The 23,601-nt window shown below is 39.6% G+C and overlaps 3 protein-coding genes across 9 annotated transcripts in view; all 3 read left to right on the plus strand.

The window, feature by feature from the left end:
- Positions 1-6,564, plus strand: part of LOC134638369 (neurogenic locus notch homolog protein 1-like) — a 40,990-nt gene extending 34,426 nt beyond the window's left edge. The window contains exons 28-34 of the mRNA XM_063488878.1: positions 450-660; positions 988-1,078; positions 1,326-1,488; positions 2,722-3,020; positions 3,270-3,417; positions 3,540-3,637; positions 3,730-6,564. Coding sequence (XP_063344948.1) covers positions 450-660; positions 988-1,078; positions 1,326-1,488; positions 2,722-3,020; positions 3,270-3,417; positions 3,540-3,637; positions 3,730-5,118 — 2,399 coding nt within the window. The 3' untranslated portion in view covers positions 5,119-6,564. The remainder of the gene's footprint in view (positions 1-449; positions 661-987; positions 1,079-1,325; positions 1,489-2,721; positions 3,021-3,269; positions 3,418-3,539; positions 3,638-3,729) is intronic.
- Positions 6,565-7,593: 1,029 nt separating this feature from the next.
- ubac1 (UBA domain containing 1) lies at positions 7,594-15,592 on the plus strand. The gene is made up of 10 exons (XM_063490535.1): positions 7,594-8,028; positions 9,819-9,939; positions 10,016-10,089; positions 10,179-10,286; positions 10,456-10,558; positions 10,913-11,021; positions 11,267-11,543; positions 12,004-12,090; positions 12,297-12,435; positions 13,089-15,592. Exons 1-10 carry the CDS (start codon positions 7,891-7,893, stop codon positions 13,202-13,204), a joined length of 1,272 nt encoding a protein of 423 aa, XP_063346605.1. The 5' UTR covers positions 7,594-7,890; the 3' UTR covers positions 13,205-15,592.
- Positions 15,593-21,039: 5,447 nt separating this feature from the next.
- The window catches only part of camsap1b (calmodulin regulated spectrin-associated protein 1b), a 31,491-nt gene continuing 28,929 nt past the window's right edge, over positions 21,040-23,601 (plus strand). For 6 of the 7 annotated variants that reach the window (XM_063490767.1, XM_063490769.1, XM_063490771.1 and 3 more), the window contains exons 1-2: positions 21,040-21,468; positions 22,821-22,986. In XM_063490767.1, the coding sequence (XP_063346837.1) occupies positions 22,821-22,986 (166 nt within the window). In that variant the 5' untranslated portion in view covers positions 21,040-21,468. Of the gene's footprint in view, positions 21,469-22,820; positions 22,987-23,381; positions 23,498-23,601 lie in introns of those variants that run through there. The other variant, XM_063490774.1, reaches the window with a different exon arrangement.

The raw sequence follows: 23,601 nt of genomic DNA on the forward strand, positions 1-23,601 counted from the left end.
AATCCTAATAAATCCTTCGTCTTTACAGCTTAAAGTGCGTGCAGTAATTTGAAGTTCATTAATCCCCCTCCCTTTTTTCTCTTAAAGAAGAAATGGTAAAGTTGTCTCTTGGTACCCTGGGCTGAAAAGAGAGAGAGAGGAGGTGGTGGTGTACTTTTCTCCCCCTTTTCTTTTTTTTATCACGCCCCATCCCTTTTTTTTTCTTTTTTTGATGAAAAGTGGTTAGCAATTCTGATTATTACTGAATAGATAGAAGAAGCTAGCTTTACAAACGGTGAGGATCGTCAGTCCATTTCAGACACTGGCTGCGTTTTGGAGTGGGATCCGCGGGGCGAAGGAGAGCCGGACTAGCTCTGCTCGAACACTCAGGCTGATCCTGGGTGTCCCGGTCCAGCAGTGCACATCTTGTCCTCAGCCCGCTGTGAACATAATGTCCATTTTCCTACCAGGTGGCGTGGATCCCAAGCTGCCACAGGTTTCCTACCTAATCTACTTGGTACTGGGCGGTTTAGGGATGCTGGCCTTCCTTGGACTGGGAATGGTGGCTGCCCGAAAGCGCCGTCATGAACACGGGCGGCTCTGGCTTCCCGAGGGCTTCAAGACCACAGATAGCAAGAAGAAGAGACGTGAGCCTGTTGGAGAGGATTCGGTGGGATTAAAGTAAGTTTACATTTATTCGGCGCTCGCTGTCATTTGGTGTGTGTTTCTTTGCGGGTTGGGTGACGGGCCAGTTCTTTTGGTAAAAATGGTTGTTACCGGTGATCAGACAAATTTGGAAAAATGGGATTTTTCTCTGGATCATTAATGATAATGATATAGCAGGTTTACGTGTGAATTAATTGACTTGTTGGGGCAGAGGGGTGTGGTATGAAATCAATCAATGCTTTTGTTTTTTCGGCATCGCTACACCGTTAATGGTGAGTGGCTTGTATGAGACTGAAGCAGTGGAGTACGAGGATTTTTAAAAGGCTTTCTGCTTCATCACAGGCCAATGAAAAACACCTCAGACATTTCTCTCATGGATGACACCCACACTGAGTGGGGAGAAGACGAACCTTCAGATGCGAAACGCTTTAGGGTAAGGAACTCTGACATAACTAAAATATAATGATCATTATTATTATTATTATTCAGTTTTACAGTCTGAGCAACTATTTCATAAGACATCTAATTCTAGGCTTTTAGAGGATTGTTTGTGTATTTTTTAATGTTTAAAATAATTTTATGATCTTTTTATAATACATTTTAAACTTTTTTGGGTTTTTTCTAATTCCATTTAAAGTCAGTTTCAGTTGTCTAACCTCTTGCTGTCCCCGTTTTAACAGTTTGATGAGCAGGCTGTGTTGGATGCAGACGACCAGACAGACAACCGCCAGTGGACGCAGCAGCACCTGGATGCCGCTGACCTGCGCATCCCATCTATAGCTCCCACACCCCCTCAGGGCGAGATTGAGAATGACTGCCTGGATGTCAATGTCCGCGGTCCAGGTGTGTTACTAACCATAGATATTATTTATATAAGCGGGACCTTCTGTTATCTTTAGGTTATTTTTATTGCAAATGACTTGGTTGTCTTTATATAAACCATTAAATTACAGAGAATACTGAGCTGTAATTGCTTCACATGCCAGCAAAGCTCTGTTTTTAGGAAATTGTGTATATAATTATGCATTAAAAGAAATATATATATATATAAATTTCTTTGTTTTTTTGCTTTTTTTTTTTTTTTTGCTTGTGAAATACAGAACTGAAAAGTCTAGGTGAAAGAACTGGGAAAGGAAAATCCCTCGGTAGTGTAAAGCTATTACTGATATTTGAATGGATCAAGGGGCAAAGAACTTTTTGAGTACACATTTCTAGTAGTCACACATTTTTCTGTGTGTGTGTTTTTCTTGTGTAAACTTGTGTATGTGAATTGATTAATATCTTTTCTGGGCGAACATTTCACATTTCCTAAGGATGTGTGTGTGTTTTTTCATGTGTGTGCGTGCGTGTGTAATTGCGCATGTAGGAGCTGCTAAAGCTCCATGTCCTCGGGGTAAAGGATCTTCTTCAAAGCAGCTGGCTGGAAGCCAGATGCCTGGGGGAAAACACTGATTCCTGATCAGATTAATCATTTGACCATTAATAGGCCTCTGTTTTCTTTTTTCTTTTTTTATTCTACATTACAAAAACCAATGAAGGCATCAGATGCAAAAACCCAATTTTGTACTAAGTGGCAAATTCCCTGAAGAAAAGCTATGAAAAATCAAAGTAACAGGTTTAACAACTTGAGAGCACACTTTTCCCCCCGTTGCGGATCGATGCACTTGAATCGACCAAATCTGCGAGATCTGGGGCTTGCTATCCTTTTGAAGAGGAGAAAACCTATCCAAGTCGACTGACTGAGCCGCCTCTCACAGTCAGATATTAATGCTTCGTTTTTGCAGTAGTCTAGCTTTAGCAAGCCTTGGCCTCTATCCCTCTAGCTTCGCTTTCCTTCTGAAGCTTCTCCTGTGCCGGGGCCTTGATCAGAATCTATTATCGAAAAAGAGAGCGCTGTGATGATTCAACCCAGGAAAAAGTGTCAAATCCACATTCGATTTGTTTGTTGCTTTGTTTTGATCTGCCAGGTGCTTTGAAGTGAACCCTCTTGTAGTTTTGCAGTAGTTAATATGACTGTACTGTGCTGACCATGAAGTGCCTTTTTTTTCATTCGCTTCTTCTGGCCCTTCCGTGCAGATGGATTCACACCCCTGATGATTGCGTCCTGCAGTGGCGGAGGTTTAGAAACAGGCAATAGCGAGGAGGAGGAGGACGCCTCTGCTAATGTGATCAATGACTTCATCTACCAAGGTGCTAACCTCCACAACCAGACTGATCGGACAGGTGAAACAGCTCTTCACCTGGCTGCCCGCTATGCCCGCTCTGACGCTGCTAAACGCCTGCTGGAGGCCAGCGCTGATGCCAACATACAAGACAACATGGGCAGAACTCCTCTGCATGCTGCGGTGGCAGCTGATGCCCAAGGAGTGTTCCAGGTGGGTTTCTTTATCATTTATTTATTTATTTTTGGATTAGGAAACCCAAAATGCAAATGTGAGCATGGCTCCTTTAAAGTCTTTTTTTTCATCTTAAAATTGTGATGACCATTTTGTGTGAAAAATGTAGGTATTAAAAAAAATGATTAATAGTACAAAGTTAAAATACTTTAAATTTCCTGTAAAATGAATTATTCTAAAGGAATCTAATGGAGCTCAAAAGGAGTAATGTGTTGTATATCTTTGCAGATTCTGATAAGGAACCGTGCCACAGACTTAGATGCCCGCATGCATGATGGCACTACACCACTGATCTTGGCTGCCAGGCTTGCAGTGGAGGGCATGGTGGAGGAGCTCATTAACTGCCATGCTGATGTCAATGCAATTGATGATTTTGGTAAGGTTTCAATGTTTTTTGCCACTTATGATATTCACAAAAGCCTGAAATCTTCACATTTTAGTGCTAAATGTGGTGCAAAAAGAATTTTATATCTAATGACCCTGTTCCTGTCTCTGCAGGTAAATCAGCCCTACATTGGGCCGCAGCAGTAAATAACGTGGAGGCAGCCATTGTGCTACTCAAAAATGGTGCCAACAAGGACATGCAAAATAACAAGGTATAGAAATAACCCCCTTTCTGCAATGAAGGAACATTCCTTGTGCATCTGTTAAACTGTTTAATATATGGTCTCCTTTCTGTTTACTTCAGGAGGAAACACCTCTGTTCTTGGCTGCTAGGGAAGGAAGCTACGAGACTGCCAAGGTCTTGCTGGACCATTTTGCCAACAGAGAAATAACTGATCACATGGACCGGCTACCCAGAGACATTGCACAAGAGAGAATGCATCACGACATTGTGCGGCTGATGGACGAGTACAACCTGGTACGAAGTCCTCCCATGCATGGAGGGTCACTAAGCACCACACTGTCACCCCCTCTTTGCTCGCCTAATGGCTTCCTGGGAAACATGAAGCAGCCCCAGCCTCAAGGTCAAGGCCAGAGCAAAAAGGCACGCAAGCCCAGCACCAAAGGCATCGGGTGCAAGGAGGGCAAAGACATGAAGGTGAAGAAGAAGAATTCCCAGGATGGGAAGCCCGGGAACCTCCTGGATAGCTCAGCTGTTCTGTCTCCAGTTGACTCCCTGGAGTCTCCACATGGCTATGTCTCTGATGTAGCTTCACCGCCAATGATGACCTCACCTTTCCAGCAGTCGCCGTCTGTATCCCTGAACCATCTGCAGGGGATGTCTGACCCACACCTGGCTGTAAACCACATGGTGATGCCAAGCAAGCAGGAGCTGGCTCGAATGCAGTTTGACCCAATGCCTCCACGTCTTACCCATCTACCCGTTACTGTCTCCAGTGGCCAGGGCACCATGAATGGACAGTGTGATTGGCTGTCCAGGATGCATGGCAACATGAGCCAACCAGGTCAGTACAACCCAATGAGAAACAACCCTGGTGGTCAAGGAGGTCTTCACCAGGGAGGCCAGCACGGGATAATGACAACAACGCTCCATAATGGCCATCCAAACAGCAGCTTGACTCAGATGATGACATATCAGGGCATCCAGAACACCAGAATGGGTCCACAGTCGCACATATTGCAACAGCAAGCTCAACAGATGCAGCAGATGCAGAACCTTCAGCAGCTTCAACAACAGCAGCAGCATCAACAGCAGCAGCAGAGCATCCAGCTGCAGCACCAGAACTCAAACACAGCCAACACCCAAAACTTCATCAGTGGGGAGCTCAGTTCTCCAGAGCTCCAGCAGGGCACAGGCAACTCCACCATGCCCATCCACACCATCCTGCCTCAGGAGACCCAGATTATGCCCTCCTCCATCAGCCAGTCAATGCCTAGCACCCAGTTCCTCACCCCACCCTCCCAGCACAGTTATTCGGGCCCCATTGACAACACCCCAAACCACCAGGTCCAAGTACCTGACCACCCCTTTCTGACACCCTCTCCCGGCTCCCCTGACCAGTGGTCCAGTTCATCTCCTCATTCCAACATGTCCGACTGGTCAGAGGGCATCTCGAGTCCACCGACAAGCATGCAGTCTCAGATTGCACACATACCTGAACAGTTCAAATAAAAATCTTCAGACCCAGCTGAGCTGCTGTACATATGTATTTTTTTTTTATTTTTTTTTTGTCTAAAAAGGCACTCTTGGAGGAAAAAGAGAAAGGGCAACGCTGTAAACGGGATTTTAAAAAACCTTCATAAGCTTTTATACTAACAGCAACATCTGTGTTACATCCATTCTTTTATTTATTAATGTCTTATTTATAAGCATTGCCTGCCTTCAGAAATTTGTGGGGTCCACGGTGTTATGTCATAAGCAGGGCAGTGGATGGCCTTTATAGTAAGTCTTTTCTTTTAGTACTTCTTTTCTGGAGTGAAGTCGCAGCATACACACTGGGTATTTATTTTCCCTTAAGGACTCTTAGTCTTTGCCTTTTTTATATGGTTTCTCATGTTTATATATATATATTTTTGTATAATCTTGTTTATAATGAAAATCGTGATTAAGGGGCATTTTTATAGAGCACATATTAAGTTTCAGTGTTATTTCAGTTATTTGTAAGCATCTGAAATATCAACTGATGGTAAACTGTTAACAGTACATGAATGCCATGTACAGGTCCTGTATGATATGGGAGCTTCCATAAATATCATGTGATTCTTAGCTACACTCTTTAGAGTCATGTAAATTTCTTGAATCAGTGGAACAGCATTATGTTGCGCCTCTTGGTTTGATTTCACTCGTGTGGAAATGGAGTGGGGATGTGATATGTTGTACAGTATAAGGCCATCTTGGAGATTGGCAGTTAAGGCAGGCTTGAGTATCTGCGAGTCCTGTGGTGTTGGAGATCTGGCCCGTCGGCCACAGTGTATGTTTTTGTTCAGAGGGAAAAGGAATCTCCATTTTCTCTCTCCCTTAGTTTGAGCCTATGGCTGTGTTCTTCCTTCTGTAAATATGCCCCTTGTGTCCCTCGTAAGCAAGATTTTGTTCAAGAAATCTTATGTCTTAAGCATGCAATTTTGATAGGTGTTGCACCAATCATCAGCCTCTAAAATGTAAAACAGAACAGAATTTATATTTTGTATCCTATTGTCCCTTATGCGTAAATAAATTTGAACTATATACAAATAGACACAATATATTGTTAGGTGGTGTTTTTCTCATAAAAAAAATGGAAAAATAAATAAATATTGAGGTTTTATAAACTGATATTTATTTGCTGTTCTGGAACACACAAAAATCCATTGAGGCAAACGTTTATGTATGATAGAAAGTTTTTTTTGTTCTCAAGTTGTGTCCACCTTAATGTTTTGTGAGATGCACTCTGGTATAGTTTGGAAAAAGTTCTGTTTTTAAAAACCACATTAGGTTGTAGTGAAAAATGCAATATCTGCAATATGTTTCCTTTGTCTTTATAAAGCTATAATTTGCAACAAATGTATTTTCCCTTTTCATTTTCAATCTGTAAAAATGTTTCTTGTTATAATAAAGGGCACCTGTGTGTCTTGAAATCAGTGATAATTGTCTTTTATTTTTTATGCTTGTGTGTTTATAATAAACATCTAAAGTACAAATCCAGTAAAGTAATCACTGCATTTAGGTTAGCCTGTGATGAGTAAAGCTGAATTTTCCTGTGATCTGTCTCTTACTTTTATTTCACTGTATATATGGATGGAGTATGTCTCCATCTGGTGGTGACAGTTGTTAAACTTAATATAATTAATTTTCTTTAAGTGAATTACAGCTGCAATATTTATACAACATCGTGAGAATTCATAAGAAGAACAAATCATCTGAATACCATAGTTGGTATAAGCTGTGGGACCCATTCCTCAATTTACTGTGTAATGATTAAGTAAAAACGTAAAAAAAAAAAAAAGAAAGAAATATGCATGCTCAATATGCTCAGACTGGCTGCCATAGAGATACTTAAGCAAATAGTTTTTGTTATTTTTCTATAAAACTCTACAACAGCTTATTTTTGTAAAAGATCAACACACCTGTCAGGATCCACGGTTACACACACATTTACATAATAATGGAGTATACCTTCTTTCTGATTTTTCTTAGATTTATCGTGTACATATTATTTATTAAAGCATTTTGAACCACTCTTTTGCAACATTTTTTAATCGATCTATATTAGAAAAATGGTATTAATATAATCGATAAAACAGGGTGGAAAAATGAAAACAAACAGAAAAAACACTCCTCATATTGTCATTTAGTATTGCCATATAGTAACCTAATTGATATTCATCTTTTCTGAAGCCTATTTTTAATATTAATGAACTCGTTGTTGTTGTTGTTGTTTTAACTCCAGTTTCAGCTTTGTTTTAGTTACCTTGATGTTGGACCGTTGGAGATCAGAGGATCCTTTAAGTGCAGGTTAAAGAAGCAAATATTACGATGTTTCATAATTTTGTTGCAAGTAACTGTGTTTTCTAAAAACGGCTTGACCGGGTTGATTGTATTTTTGGGCCTGTCACTCAAAAGAACTACACATCCCACAATCCAGCATTGGCGGTACAGTTGGGAGTTCAAAGTTCAAACGTTACAGTAAAAATAGGGTTTTCGCTAGTTACTGCTTGTGAGCTAACAGGAAAAAACAAGAACTCGCCTTGCAGAGGACGTGTTTCTCGGTTACCACCGCAGCAAAAAACCGACCGAGGAACCCCGAAATGGCCCTCAGCTAGTCGGTGCCCGCTCTCACTCTGTTGTCGGTGGATTTACAGACGACGGCTAGCTGGGTGCTAAGGTTAGCACGCAAGCTTGCCAAATAGGCACATAGCAACTGCTGCTAGCTATCGTCACTGGACTGGTACTGTTAAGTCTGCAGCTATGTTCGTGCAGGAGGAAAAAATATTTGCCGGCAAAGTGCTGAAAATACACATCTGCACCATGGACGGCACGGAGTGGTTGGAGGAGGTCACGGAAGACACGACTGTTGAGAAACTAAAGGAGAGGTGCTTGAAACATGTAGGTTTTTCTTGGCTTGTTTGTGTTTGCCCTGCTTCCTTTTTTTCGACCTGTCACTCCTCTGCCTGGGGTGCTTTACACTGTGCCATGTCCCTTTCGTAAACTGTCAGTGTCAGTATCACTGGCGCTGTATTTATAGTAACTGGGTAGACTTTGCTATTTATAATTTAGCAGGTTGGTTGTCCCAGTAGCTACTAAGAGACGCATGCTACTTTTTAGCCTTTCTATTATTATACAGCTCACTTCACTTCTCCTTCCTTGGGCTATGGCGAAAACTCAAGTAGTGGTTTGAGTTTTGGTTTTTGTGTCAGCCCAGTATATTCTTAAATTAATTAATACGTCTCTAAAACTTCATAAAGTCAGTGCTTAGAGTTTTTAGATGAGTCATGTTTTGTTTACCCAACCAATCCTGAATTTATGATGACAAGGCAAAGAGAGAAAGCAGCTAATCCTCCACATAGGGAGACTGTTTTTACTCTGTTTGTATCTTCGGTTAAATATCAGAGCTGATGTAGTTAATTGATTAAAGCTGATCAAGAGAAAATATATCTAAAGTTATTTTGATAACCAAAACTCGAAAATTTGCTTGTTCCTGCAACTGTGTTGTGAGGATCTGGCTTTCTCTGTTGTAGGGGTGTCAGACCCATTTTAATGCATAAGTCATATAGACCAACAGCACCATTGCTATAATCTATATTAAAAAAACAAAGTACACCGCTTTCATTAAAATTTGTCAGAAAGCAGAAGCAGATGATACTATTTCTAGTTAAAATAGTTAGTTACTAGTTCAATTATTTTATTTTTTTTAATGACCAGGCCATTTACAAAGCAGATAACTAGCACACTGTGACATGTACAACTTAAAAATTGTGTTTAAGTTTTTTCAATCCACTGTTTCTGTGTAGGATCTTGGTCATCTAGATCATGGTAGACTAAGGAGCATGGAAAGAAAGCAACTTGACTTCTTTAAGTCTACTCTTATTACATCCATATTACAGTACACAGCCATCTTAATGTATATAACTTGTATAGAACTAGAAATACTTTCTCTGCATTTTTACTCCTGTGTAAGCTAGAATCATCAGGAAACGAATGGAAGTTCATTTTATTAAAGTATTTGAATAATTAATTATTTCACTGCAATTTTAACGCTTTGCAAAGCCAAAATGGATCCTTTGGCAGGCAGGTTCAGGTCTCTGGGCTCTACTGTTATACAGCCTAATCTTGCTGGTCGTGATACTCATCTAATAGCTTATATCAATACCAATACTCTTTTCTTTTTGCTTGTTTTGACAGTAAATAAATTTAACAGTTTTAAAGTCATTCACCTCTTTATGAAACTATTTTTGAAAGTAAGTGGACATTTATATTTGTTGATTTGGCTCTGGCTGCTCCTTATTTCCCAAGGGATCCCCACAGCACACGTTTGATTTGGTATAGATTTTTACACAAGGTGCCCTTCCTGATGCATCACTCACATTTATCCAGTCTGGGGAACTTCACTACAAGCACACTAGCTTGTGACCACATTAGTCAGGGTTAGTTTCTCATGTATAACCCAGATATGTTAACCACTTGTTGTTTTTTCATTATTGTAAAATTTATGTGTCATCGTTTTTTTGTTGTTGTTTTTTCCTTTTTCTCTTCTTTTAAATAACTTTTTCAAATGTCTGTCATTATTGGTCCTACTTATAACAGTAACTGAATGATATTTAAAACAAAGAAAGTGATTAGTTATAATGAGTTATCTGGTTGTGCCTGAGTTGTTTTGTTTTGTGCTTAATTTGTAGTGTGTACACGGAAGTCTAGAAGATCCCAAAACCCTTACACATCATAAACTTATTCATGCTGCTACAGAAAGAGTCCTCTCTGACACAAAAACTGTTGCTGATGAAAATCTCAAAGATAAAGGTATGTAGCGTCTCTCCAGTTTGCCATGGTTTGCCACAGTTTTCCATGAAGCTAACGTGTTTAATGTATGTTGTAGATGTTTTGCTGCTCATAAAGAAAAGACCGCCACCAACCCCTCCAAAGACGGCTGACGTTAGTTCAGAAGACAAGGTAAGTCCTCTGTCCAGTTTTTGGGAAGAAGTCCTTTTTTTTAAACATGCATATATTTTATTAACTGCTGTTTATTTTGTTCATCACAGAAGAAACAAGAAAACAAAGCTCCAGATAAAGATGCTATTCTGAAAGCCACCGCCAGCCTAGCCACACGCCACACAGACCGTACTGTTACGCAACACAACATCAGAGATGTAAGAGAGGTTTAGCTTTAATTACAGGGTGTACTGAAATGTAGATAAATTACAATAATACTTTAAAATATTGTAAATGAGAAATTTACCTGCACTGTTATAAACTGTTACAAAGATAGTTTGTAATTATTTTTAACGTCCTTGTATATTGTTGTTTGTGTTGTTGCAGTTTCAAACAGAGCTCAGAAAAATCCTGGTTTCTCTTATTGAAGTCGCACAGAAGCTTCTTGCCTTGAACCCTGATGCTGTCGAACTGTTCAAAAAGGCAAATGGTAAAGTGGAAAATCCCTTAAACCTTTAACCCATTTTCCAGTGGAAAAACTGGGTCTGTCACAGCACCATTAACTTGAATAAATTTCTGCTGTATTATTATTTTTAATCTTTCTAAAATTATTGATTCATCTCTCCAGTTTCTCTGGTAACATTTACCAAGTCTGTGGTTAGGGTTAGGATTGGGTTTTATTTTAGCCACATACTAATGGGCACTTTTTAGAAACTAGATGTTATCTTTTATCTGAAGTTGCACACATTTATTTTGGCAGTGCAGGTTTTCTGTATGTTTGATTGTTCCAAACATTTAGCTGTCAACCAAAGATCTTTTCTCTTTGTGTGTCTGTGTCTCATAGCAATGTTGGATGAAGATGAAGAGGATCGGGTGGATGAAACGGCCCTCCAGCAGCTCACTGAGATGGGTTTCCCTGAGAGCAGAGCAATCAAAGCTCTGAGACTGAACCAGTAAGGCTGTATCTATAGTTATATTTGGGGGGGAAAAAAAGAATAAGAATATATATATATATATAAAAAAATATGTCCCTGTTGCAAAATATGGTGAAAAGATATCCAGTGGGCCAGATGGCATTAATTTGCAGGACAGCACTTTGGAGAAGTTTGCACTGATACCAAGGTTCCACGAAAGGGTCTCATAGGAATTGTTCCTGATCTTTGTACCCTAACTGTAGTTTTATCTGATCTCCTTATAGCATGTCAGTGACCCAGGCTATGGAGTGGCTGATTGAGCATGTAGATGACCCCTCTGTGGACACGCCACTACCAGGCCAGGACTCTTCTGGGGCAGCAGGAGCTACGGCAGCTGCCACCCCAGGCCCCCCTGCTTCAGCTTCTGCTTCAGCCTCTGGTCCTAACCCTCACCGCAGCCTATCCAGCCAGTCGAGCACAGACGAGAGCAACAAGCAGGATGAACTCACAGAGATCTTCAAGAGGATCCGCAGGAAAAGGGAGTTCAGGCCAGATTCAAGGGTGGGTGCAATTTTAGCTTTTATACAAGACTTCAGATTTTACAAATCTCCTCTCAGGGTTCTCATCGGCTGCATGTTATTTGAGTCATTTGATATTATATTTTGCACTATCCTATTGTATATTACTGTATACTACTATTCTTATTGTATATATTGTATATCTTATTCCTCTGTTCCTCTGTCTCTCTTGCTGCATTGAGCATGTGTATGACAAAAGAATTTCCCTCGGGATAAATAAAGTTCTTCTTATCTTATCTTATCTTATGTGGGACAGGGCCACACTTAAACTTGAGTGATATTGGATTTTGATTGAAGTTTTTTTTGTTTGTTCGTTTGTTTGTTTTTTTTACCATAACTTGTTCACATCTTATTAAGTAAGTTTTGTGTCCCCACGATAGCTGCTGGAATTGCTGGAATAGACAGGATTTTAACTGTATGTGTTTTTTTTATGAACTCTGCAGGCAGTCATTGCATTGATGGAGATGGGCTTTGATGAAAAGGAGGTGATCGATGCTCTGAGAGTCAATAACAACCAACAGGATGCAGCGGTAGGTTTACACATCGTCAGTAGTTTTATTATTAATAAACAAATTTAACAGTTAGCTCCCTCCCCCCAGTAATTTCTGAAACCTTCCAAAAACAAGTCCAGTAACACTGAATACCTGTTTCACTTGTTTTCAGTTAATTTTATACTTTGACTTCCATAAAGATTTTAATTGGTGTCCTTTTTGTTCCTTAATGTGTATTCCTGCAGTGTGAGTGGCTGTTGGGAGACAGGAAACCTTCTCCAGAAGATCTGGACAAAGGCATCGACACCAACAGCCCACTGTTTCAAGCCATCCTGGAAAATCCAGTCGTCCAGCTGGGTTTAACTAATCCCAAAACTCTTCTAGGTATAGTCTCATTGAGTGTAAAAGCCAACGTAGTGTCCTGTTTTTTAAAAATTATCCACTAAAGTAATATCAAGAACTTTTTCACATCCTTATATTACTGTGTAGTTTTAGGAACTCAAACATAGTCTCATTCTGTAAAATGAGACAGAAAAACCACCAGCAGCTGAAAAAGATCTAGCTGAGAGGTCCAGGAAAACTGTTCGAACAGTGTGAAATCATTCTTTTTATTTCATTCACCTGTATATATGGTTATTTTATATTATGTTTTGTTGTTTGTGTGATACTAAACATCCAGGAAGGCTTGTGCTTTGGTTTTGGTGAGTGAAATTCTGGTATTTTATTAGTCTGTTACTTTTTTCTTGATATCTGTCCCTATAGGTTAGCTAATAACCCAACACTCCACTCGCGTGTTCAAAAACGGCCATTCCTGGCTCCAAAAAATGATATTTAAAACATAAAGAAGCAATGAAGGCACTAATGTTTAGGCTTTAAGTCACTGAGCCCAAAACCAGTGGTTGACATCAGTGTCCACTTAAGGCATATGACATAGAAGGCCTGTCTACCTGTCTTCACCAGTTGACAGAAGAGGGGAAATATTTGTGAGTTGGGGGTCTAGTATATAACTCATGAATATGCTTTGTGTTTATGTGCAGCATTTGAAGACATGCTGGAGAATCCTCTGAACAGCACCCAGTGGATGAACGATCCCGAGACCGGCCCTGTCATGCTACAAATATCCAGGATCTTCCAGACCCTTAATCGCACATAGAGCCTCCTGGTGACTCCCCCATCCCGCGTATGACTGTGGCAGCTTCGTGTGTATGTGTTTGTGTGTTTGATCACACTGAGGCGTACGCTTGCATGTATGAATGTGTATGTGTGTGTATGCGTGAGCGTGGGAGAGACATGAGTATTGTTTTTTGCCTTTTAAAGACAAAGAGAGAGGAGTCAAAGTATGAATGAAGATGTTACACATATAACTATTTATAACAATACAGTAAAAACACTTATACAAAACAGATGTTAACATAAAGTTATTATTACAGTAATAATAATTATATAAATTGAGATTTAGTATGTTGTTTTTACATTTTAATGATAACAATTTATAGGTATGACAGACATGATTTATTTTATATAATTTGTCCACGTATAAAAATGACATCAGACATCAATTTAATGTTTACACTTCAACAAAAACTGTTTTCTATGTTTTGCAATATTTAAAAATCAACTGCAGTTTTCACTGTCTCTTTAAAATGTTTCATCAGTGGTGAATGTGTGGAAGACCTCTGTCAGTATCACATCTTCTTTTTCTTCTCCCTCTGTTTTAATCAAAAATCACTGCTTTATAATTGAGAGGAAAAAGTAGAGTCAAAGAAGATTTTTAAAAAGAAATCTTCATTGAGCTTCTTCAAACATATTTATTTGACTTTCTTGCCTTTTAGAGCAAAACTGTACACTAAATCGTGTCTCAGTCATGTTTTTACAAGAAGATTTTATATTAGGCCTGTGTGTGTTTACTGTCGATGTGCTCATGAATGTCATATTGTCATATTGCTCTCGTCTGGCACTTCTTCACCTCTATGAATATCGCGTACCGCAGCACTAGTACAAGAAGAAAGAAGGGTTTGTGTGTTGTCTCAAAAGCATGTAGTGGTAGCGAAGAAGTGAAGCTTATCACAAGGTGGTTGCCTTTTTAAACTTAAATTTGAATGATGAAGATGCATGCTCGCTTCATGCTTGAGAGGTGCGAGTGTCTTCAAACATATGTGGAAACAATAGAAGTTGACATGCAACCAATTTCTATGTTTTGATTTGTTGTTGTTTTTTGTTTTTTTCCTTTTCTTTTTTTCTTCCTTTTTGAGAGCAACAAACATTTATGCTGTCAAACCAAAATGTCACTGTATAACCTGCCTTGTCATTAGATGTACCCAGTGGAAAAAAAAAAACCCTGTATTTCTGTGCAATAGCAAGGACTTCTGTTGACCTGTATAGACATATACTTTGAGTGTTAGAGATGTGTGAACTGCAATGGGTAGTGTGTTAATAATAGCCTTTGCATTGAGTACTTAAAGTCTCCAGATACATGAAGGAGAGCATTGCCTCTCCTTGTTGTACAAGAGATTTAAAAACAATATGGAGGGTGGTGTGTTTTGCCAAGTTTTTGAGTGTTTTTATTCAATATTTAAAATGTGGTGTTGATGTGACTTTTTGCTCAGGGAGGCTGAGATTGTTTTTCTAAACTTGTCGCTATGGCAAACCTCTGCTCCACCCCCTTCTAGTTTGGCATTTGAGAAATGGCTTTAACTAATCTGTGTAGAACTTTACCTATGAATAAGAGCACCACATCAAATGGTTTGGTAAATGCAATATTTGAAAATATTTAAATGTTTTTAGAGAAAATTGTCTGGTTGAACTATATATTACATTATTTATATCAAAGCCAAACTAGTAATGTGTTCATATTTATAACATTTTTAGCAAACCTTGAAGCTAATCTACAAATGTGAAAAAATATAATGCTTCAAATGTTGTTTTTACAAACCATCATTAAAATGTGTTTATGGACTGGTAGGTCACAGTGTGATACAATGTGATGCAGCATGTTTGAATTTATGGAAACCTTTCTGCACACTTTGCCCAATTGGAAATCTGTCATGGCCATCGTGACCAGTTGTCTCACCACCTCCATGCTTTGCATTGGCATGAATACCAAACTATCTTTCCCTCTTAATATTCTGATACGAACATTGGGAGATTGTACGCTTAAGGAAGAAAAATGGCCATAGGAAATGCTGAAAACGGTCAGCAGGAACCCGAACGAACAAAGTGAATTTTATTGCTAAGGGGCAGTGAAGAGGGAGTTGTTGGAGTCTGATTATTGTTTCACCCAGCCCACGTGTCGGACTGTCCCAGATCAACAACCTATGCAATATGCTCACAGTCTGTTCGTTCAAGCAGCCTAATGGCTACTGGCATCTAAATCACTATTGCATTAAAATTATTTTTTGTGGTTGTATGTTGTGTTTTTGTTTCACAGATTCCATTCAGCAATGCCACATTGAAAATCAGTGCAGAATGCCGCCCATCTTTAGGTGGATGGAATTAGTTTACCTGTATACAGTACATTAAATTTAGTTACATTTATAAATATTACTGTATTTTATTTTATCTAATATTTGTTCATTTGCTTTTATCTCAGCCTATTTTAATGTATTCACAATGAAAGTACAATAAAACTTTCTTTAAACCGAACAACTTATAAAATTATATATACAATTATTAAAATTAAAAGGTCGCCTATAGAACTTAGTTGCGTTATGGTGTATAGTAGCAGGATAGGACGCCACTCTGTTAGAGGGTTAACGCAGGGAGACAGAAAACCGCCACTCTTACATTTATAATTTAGAGTTACGTGTACTGTATGCTTTTGGACACCTATCCATTTTACAGCAAACTGGTCAGGTATCCAGAAATGCACTCGAATCAAAACAGACAAAAACAGAAATATAGGTTATTTGATTTATGGTTCTTTTATTGGTGTTTTACAATTTGAACATTTTGACCATTTTTTGTATTTGTTCTTCAATAGGGCAATTAAATTTAGTTCCAATTTATTTATATAACTCCAAATTCGAAAAAGTGTCTACAGTATTAAGGTAAAAAAAACAAACAAACAACAATTTGACGATCTCCTATGAGCAAGCACTAGGTGACGGTGGGAAAGAAAAACTCCCCTTTAACAGAAAGAAACCTCTGGCAGAGCCAGGCTCAGAGAGGGGCAGACATTTGCTGCAACTGTTTTGTATGTGAGGTGACACTTCTAAATTTTCCAATTTGTTTACGAGTGAGGGGAGAGGGTAGCAGGAGATCGACAGACAGTTTGGTCGTGCGACTGCAGTGATGTGGACACTGTACTGGTCCATCATGGTAAAACGATAGCCCACTGTAAAAGCGAAGCTGTTGATTTACCAGTTGATATATGTCCCTCACCTATAGTCATGAGCTCTGGGTTTTGACCAAAAGAATGAGATCACGAATACAAGTGTGGGAAATAAGCTCTCTCTGAAGAGTGTCAGGCATCTCCCTTACAGATAGGGTGAGGCGCTCGGCCATTCAGGATGGGCTCAGAGTAGAACTGCCACTCATCCAAAGGATGTGGTTTGAGCATCGGAGAAGAATACCTCTTGGGCGCCTCTTAGGTGAGGTGTTCTGGACTTGTCCCACTGGGACACGCCCTGGGGCAGATGCAGGACATGCTGGAGAGATTATATCTCTTGGCTGGTCTGGGAACATCTTGGTCTTCCCTGAATCAGGTGGCTGGGGAGAGTGAAGTCTGGGCTGCTCTGCTTAGGCTACTGTCCCTGTGACCCGGCCCCAGATAAGCAGAAGAATAATATTTTATATAATCATTCCAGAATTGTAGCTGGCCTTTATTCCATTGATCTTTGTACCTTTTGCATAAATCTTTCCAGGTTTTTCTAATCCAGTAATACATAGACTGGAGGATCATTCATGATGACCCATCTCCATCGCATTGGTAATTAATAGTTTAATCTGGGTTTCGTAATACGAAGATTGCTCTAGATCAGTGGTTCTTAACCTTGTTGGAGACACCGAACCCCACCAGTTTCATATGCGCATTCACCGAACCCCTCTTTAGTGAAATTTTTTTTTTTTCAAATTCAAGACATAGATATGTTTTTTTACTGGTGCACAAAATGATCCGTGCATGAACATCACCTTGTTCAAAGAACAAAACCAACACAATGCATGAACTTACAAGAAATTACATACCTGCAAATCAGTGTGACTTCTGCTGTTGCCTTTGAGAGACCAGTTCAGATATGCGTGGCTTCACCTTGGCAAGTGCCAGTCTCATGTCATTTTCACAGAAAAGTCTGTTCCTTTTCTTCGTTTTTATGTCCAGCATCGTCGAAAAGGATTGCTCGCAAAGATATGTTGTAACAAATGGTATAAAAAAATCCAGGGCTTTCTTAGCTGAAATGCGCTGAAAATGCGGTGCCTCAGAGCACTATTTCGCACATAGTTCACACATTCCACCACAGTTTTTAATACTTCTGCCACTGTTGGAGGAAAGTTTTTTGTTGCCAATGCATGCCTGTGCAAAATACAATGAGTCACAATGATGTGTGGTGCATCGGCTTTTACTAGCGCACCAAAGCCAGAGTTTCTTCCTAGCATGACCGTACAAACTGCAGAAACCATGTCCCATGAAAGATTGTTGTCTCTGAAGAAGTCATCCACAAGCTTCTTCACATCGGCTGTCTTAGTTGTTGTTGTAAGAGGCTTACAAAATAAAAAATCTTCTTTTATCATGTCATCTTTCACATAGTCCACAAAAACAGTAAACTGGCTTAGATTAGCAACGTCTGTGCTCTCATCGAGCTGAAGGCTGAATTTTGCCGGGCTTGAAATCAGATCAGCGACTACTTGAGCCAAGATGTCTTTACTCATGTCTTCTATTCTGTCGCTGACGGTGTCATTTGAAAGAGGAATTTGGGATAATTTACCTTCGGCCGCTGTTCCGAGAATCAGATTTGCCATCTTTAACGCAGCTGGTTTCACGAGTGTTTCACCAATGGTGTGTGGCTTGCCCTGCTTTGCGATCAGGTAAGCAACTTCGTACGATGCTGTGAGGATCGGTTTGTTAACGGCTACAAATCCAAGAGCAGGCAGAGTGGGCCTTTCACCGAATCTGGCTCTCTTCACCTTGAACTCAGCAAGTGTTGTGTTCTTGTATTCCCCGTCTCCATGCAGCTTCAAGAAGTGTTCCTTTAGTTTTGCCGGTGCGAGACTACAGTTGCTCAACTTGGCGTTGCAAATCATGCAGATAGGACGCTCACTCCCATCACGTTCCGTGATACATGTGAATCCATACTGTACATATTCGTCCGACCACTTTCTTCTTTTGCCCGACATAGTTAGTATGGATTAAAATGTTAAAATAAATCACACGAAGTACTACCACTACATTCACCTGTTGACTACTGCGCGCGCTACATTCCCCGCAGCCCTGATTGGCCAAGCAGTGTAGCATGACAGTCTGCAGCCAGTGATGGCCAGAAGGGGGCGTGTCATCACAAATTTACACGATAATTCGGGTGTGTCTGGACCTCTGTGACCTCTGCGGTGGAGGCTCTGCCGAACCCCTGAGACCGGCTCACCGAACCCCTAGGGTTCGATCGAACCCAGGTTAAGAACCACTGCTCTAGATGGTCTTTTTCTTCTTTGGGCATAATTGATATAACTGCTTTGCTCCATGAGGGGCCATTTTTTAATCCTTTAGTTTTGTATTGAAAGCCAAAAACAAGGCTTAACTCAGTTCAAAACTCAGTTTGAAAAACCTTAAACCACTCAAAAGGAAAACCATCTGGGCCACCTGACTTGTTTGCTTTAAGCCTGGAGATGGCACTGTTTAGCTGCAACTGTAAATATTTGATTTTGTTGTTCAGTTATGGCAAATAAGTTGGCGTGAATTCAGGGACTTGCCAATTTGTGGCTCACTGTCTATGTGTGGTTGTTTTTTTTTTTATAGACAGTGTTATACAGTCTTTATTTTTGAGATTTCTTTTGCTAGTATTGATCCTTGTATTTAGTCTCCACAATGATCCTCCGAAGTTGTCACTAATATGTACAGTTTGCAAATGACGAGGCTGCCATTGTTGTAGAAGACCCTAATCTTTACAGTTTACTGTTCCTGAAACTTTGATTTTCTTTCAGGGCTTTCTTGGCTTCAGCGTAATCATTGCATTTCTTAATCGAGTCATCTGTGAGCACCCATATTTCACTCAATAGCTCCTATACTTGACCACAATAGATCAGGGCTTTTCTTGTGCACTTTTGGACTTCGGGGCCAGTGCATATTGTGCCTGCTCAGTTAAATGTTTTTTATCTCAGGAACATTTTAGCATGTTTTTCAGCAAGTTGTCTAAAAGAAATGTTCAGAACAAACACAGATCACAAACAACAGATAAGCATAAAAACAACATAATAAATAATAATTAAGAATATAATTCATCCCACATTGTGTAGAATATAAAAAAACAACTAGCTGTTTGTCTGCTGAAGAAAAGTTGCTTTTATACCAAGTTGTTTTGCACAGTAGACAGACCATTTAATAATTTGATGGAGTGAGTTTTTGTTCTTTACAGATAAATATCCAAACTATGTGGTCAATTAAAGCAAGATAAAAATCAAACCATCATTGTTCTTTTCAGTATGGAAATAACATGACAGACACAGGGGCCCTCTTTTGCTCAGAACTTCACAGTTTGCTTCAAAGTTCAGTTTTGAATCAATAATCAGAGATATTTATAAGGGTGAATTCATTCCACTGTCTGACCCTTAATGGCTGTAACCTGTTGTTTATGAGTATGGGTTCTAAAATCAATCATCATATCTTTTGTCTTAGATATGTTTCATCGAGAATTGGGCCATAACTGGTCTCTTTGTCCAGGAGCCAACTATTAATGTTCCTGCTTTGACACATATTTGTATACAGGATAAATACTAAGGGTAAAAGCACACATCCCTGTGGGCAGCCAATTGACAATCAAACTTGATTAGACAGAATTGCATTTATCTGGACTCTTTGAGTCCTGCTAGTTAAAAAAAACAAACAAACAAACAAACAAAAAAAATCCCCCAAGACTCCAGCAAAATGTTTTTATTTGGGTTAAATTGTTCTAAAAGCTTTCTGATTAAAATATGAGGATGGATTGTGTTAAAAGCCAAAGAGAGCCAAAAAAATATTTGAGCACGAGAATCCAATCGTGTAACAGTTAGGGTCAACAAAGGTCACTGTGGGATCTTCTACTCCTTTATGTGGCCTGTAATGCTGGCATGCAAACTGCATGGAGTCAAGTACATGTTCAGTTTTTCTTAAAATCTCTGACTTCACCAGTTTTTGAGTATTTCCACCATAAATGATATATGAAAAAACATTGTGAAATGATTTACAGTTTTAGATTTAGAATCAGGAGCTAAAACTGCATCTTTCTTTCATTAGTTATGTAAATACATATTAAATATGAAATGAAGGTGTGAAGTGTGAAGGACAGTCTTGATGCATTCTCAATCATCCAGGAAGTCCGTGAAGGACAGTGCTTCTTCAGTTTTAACTTTGAGGAACAATTACGGATATTACACAAGCTCTACAAAATCATCCCAAGTCTTCAAATTCCTATACCATCTTTCACCATTAGATGCCATCATTGGTCAAGACCGCAAGGACAAAACAGGACTAAAGTACAAAAGAAAAAATGTATACATATATTAACGCAAGTGCATGTTGAAATATTAGTTTTTAAGAGAAATTAAATTGACATTCTTGTGGGTTAATTAAATAGACCTATCAGAGAAAAAAATTGATTAACATTCTTTAAACAGGTTCTTTAGAAAGTCATGTAACAAAAATGCAGTGCACATGAATCCAATTAAAAATAAGATATTTTTAAAAAGTAATATTAATAGTAAAAAACATAGCTGTGGTGCAAGGCGGGATTTCAGTTTCCAGTATTACGAGTATAGTCTGGAAGCTAATCACGCATGCGCATTGTGCGCGTTTGGGAAGGCTGGGATAATAATTGCATTTCTATGGGCAGAGCGCGAAGACACTGCTGATCCTCGCTGCATTGCTCGAGCCCCAAACGTATGCTTATTTTTTTTTTATCTAACATGAAGGGTTTAACACTGAGATAGATTTCCAGCCTTAAGACCCGCGTACGCTGTACTTTTTTACTGGTGAGCCTCCCGTTTCTCCCTGTGTTGTTTCGGCCCAAAGTCTGCCGTGGAGCGGTTGTCACACAGGCCGCGGATCGGTTCTTGTTGTTGGGAGGGGACCACACTGACTCGCCTCCAAGCTAGCATTATTAGCTGGCTATAATGCGTCGCTGCCGCTGGTGTGTTTTCTATATAGCAGGCTCCTGTTTATTGAGGCAGGTCCTTGGTTAACCGTTTACCCGACGGAACGAAAGTGTGACTTGGACTTACACCACACCTTTCAAGGTAATGTCTTGCCAGCTAGCTAACGTCATTCATGGGACCATTGAGTGGTCCTGCTGTACAGCACACACTAGCAAGCTAGCGGTTAGCCGGTGATAGTTAGCTGCTTTGCGTTTCATTGCATGGCCGCTTAGCAGACCAAATGTTAGGGAAATCTTTGCTGTTTCAGCTAACGGTTGATCCCGTTAATAACGGTATCGTAACGTTAGCCTGCTAACGTATTAAAGTATGTTAACATTAGTTATGGCCTTGCAGCGTTTACAAGACTGTTGTGGGCCGTTAATGTAAATGAAATTGTTACTGGTTTGTTTATTATTATTAATATTTTTACAGGTAATGCGATAACTTAAACTCATGACCAAAGAGAACTTTAAATTTCTGACAAACGGAAAAAATCCATTAGAACCCATGTGTGATAAGCAGGTGTGCACTAGTTTTCTGTCAAAACCATACTAAATTTAGTCAGTATCCTTCTATTAACCTATTAATGTAATTAGTATTGCCTTTTAGGCTGTTGACAGGATAAGACAGTCAGAACCTGTCGAACCGTTGTCCAAGTAAAAGGTGAACGCCTCCATGACAAAGAAGTTAAAAGTGAAACTGCTGTGATTTTGATCTAACTAATAAGAAAACACAAGTCTGCTTGGCTGACTGACATTGGTAATTTGTAAGTTTGTATTTGAGGTGGAGTACCTTTTGTCTAAAGTTGGCAACTGCTACTAGAGTTGTGTTGCACAGTGTAGACGCCAGTAATCAACTTTCTAAACTGTGACAAAGATTGATCACATTCTTTTTGTCTACATGTACTTTTTGCAAGTAAACTTACTGTGATCACAAAGGTTAAACCAACATCATATCATTTGCTTTGCAGTTGTGCAATAGTACAGTCAACTGTGTGCTTGTCAAAATGTACATAATGATCATAAAGATTCATTCTTGCACTAAGTCACCATGACTTCAGTTCAAGGTGATTTAAGAACTAGTTGCTGCTTGGAAATCTCAAGTCTATTGTCTACTGTTTGACATCATGAGTGACTGCGAAATGCCTCTTTGACACTTGTGTCTCAATGACCACATGTAATTCTAATGGGTCACTAAAGGAAGGAAATAAAAAAAACCCAACATATTCTGTTGATAAGCAACAAACCTTGAAACACTGGAGTCAGTGAGATTTCAGTAAAATATGTATTAGAAAATCACTTATGAGTCATTTCAAAGGAATTTGTCACTTGGCAAATCATGCCTGGCTAATATCATATTATTTGGCATTGGCTCTTACTCAGCATAATGTCCTGTATAATTTTGTCTTTAACAATGTGGGTTTTTTTTGTTTGTTTTTTGTTTTTTTGTTTAAGATGGATGTTGATTTGTGTGCTGGCGGGGACAGTACTAAGAGAAAAGTAGAACTGGCCGGGGTTGCAGAAGGCACAATGGACGTTGTACCTTTGGAGATGTATGACTCCGCCAGAGCAAAAATAGCAGCCAACCTACGGTGGCTGTTTGCCAAAGCCTATGGTATTGGTAAGTAATTTCACTTGCATTCATGCTACACAAATGTCATGTCTCACAGTTACTTCAGATGTTATTGTTGGCACATTGTGTTTACTGCTCTCTACAGTGATAGTCAGCAGATTGTGTTGCGCTCCAGCAGCGAAACTTTGACAGCAAAAACCCAAGAGGAAGAAATACTTGTGTCTGTGCTCTTGAGCCAAAACTGTTTCCCCCCATGGCACTTGGCAACCGAACTCCCATACTGACTCACCAGATCCTTCCATTCTTGTAGGGCGGCCAGTGAGATTGAGCCCAAATCGGCCTGAGTGACAGGCACTAAGGATTAGGCTATATCTGTTTGACTGTAGTCAGAGCATGGAAAATACTGATCTGCACTGCCAGTCACTCGCACTGCCTGTTGAGATTGTATCGGCATTAGTAACTCTGTCAGATAGGGGCAGGTTTTCCTGCCTTGTCTGTGGTTGCTTTTGCCAAGAGTGGAATACATTTTAAGGATGAAATGAGTTATGTGAAATTTAAGGTAAGCTTTTTAGGATCTATTTTAGTGAAGTTGTGGAACTAGGACCCTTTAAAAAAGTACTACTGTTTACCTTTAGTACAGCGGTCCCCAACCCCCGGGCCTCG

Source organism: Pelmatolapia mariae, linkage group LG12, assembly GCF_036321145.2.
Source record: "Pelmatolapia mariae isolate MD_Pm_ZW linkage group LG12, Pm_UMD_F_2, whole genome shotgun sequence".
Taxonomy (NCBI): Eukaryota; Metazoa; Chordata; class Actinopteri; order Cichliformes; family Cichlidae; genus Pelmatolapia; species Pelmatolapia mariae.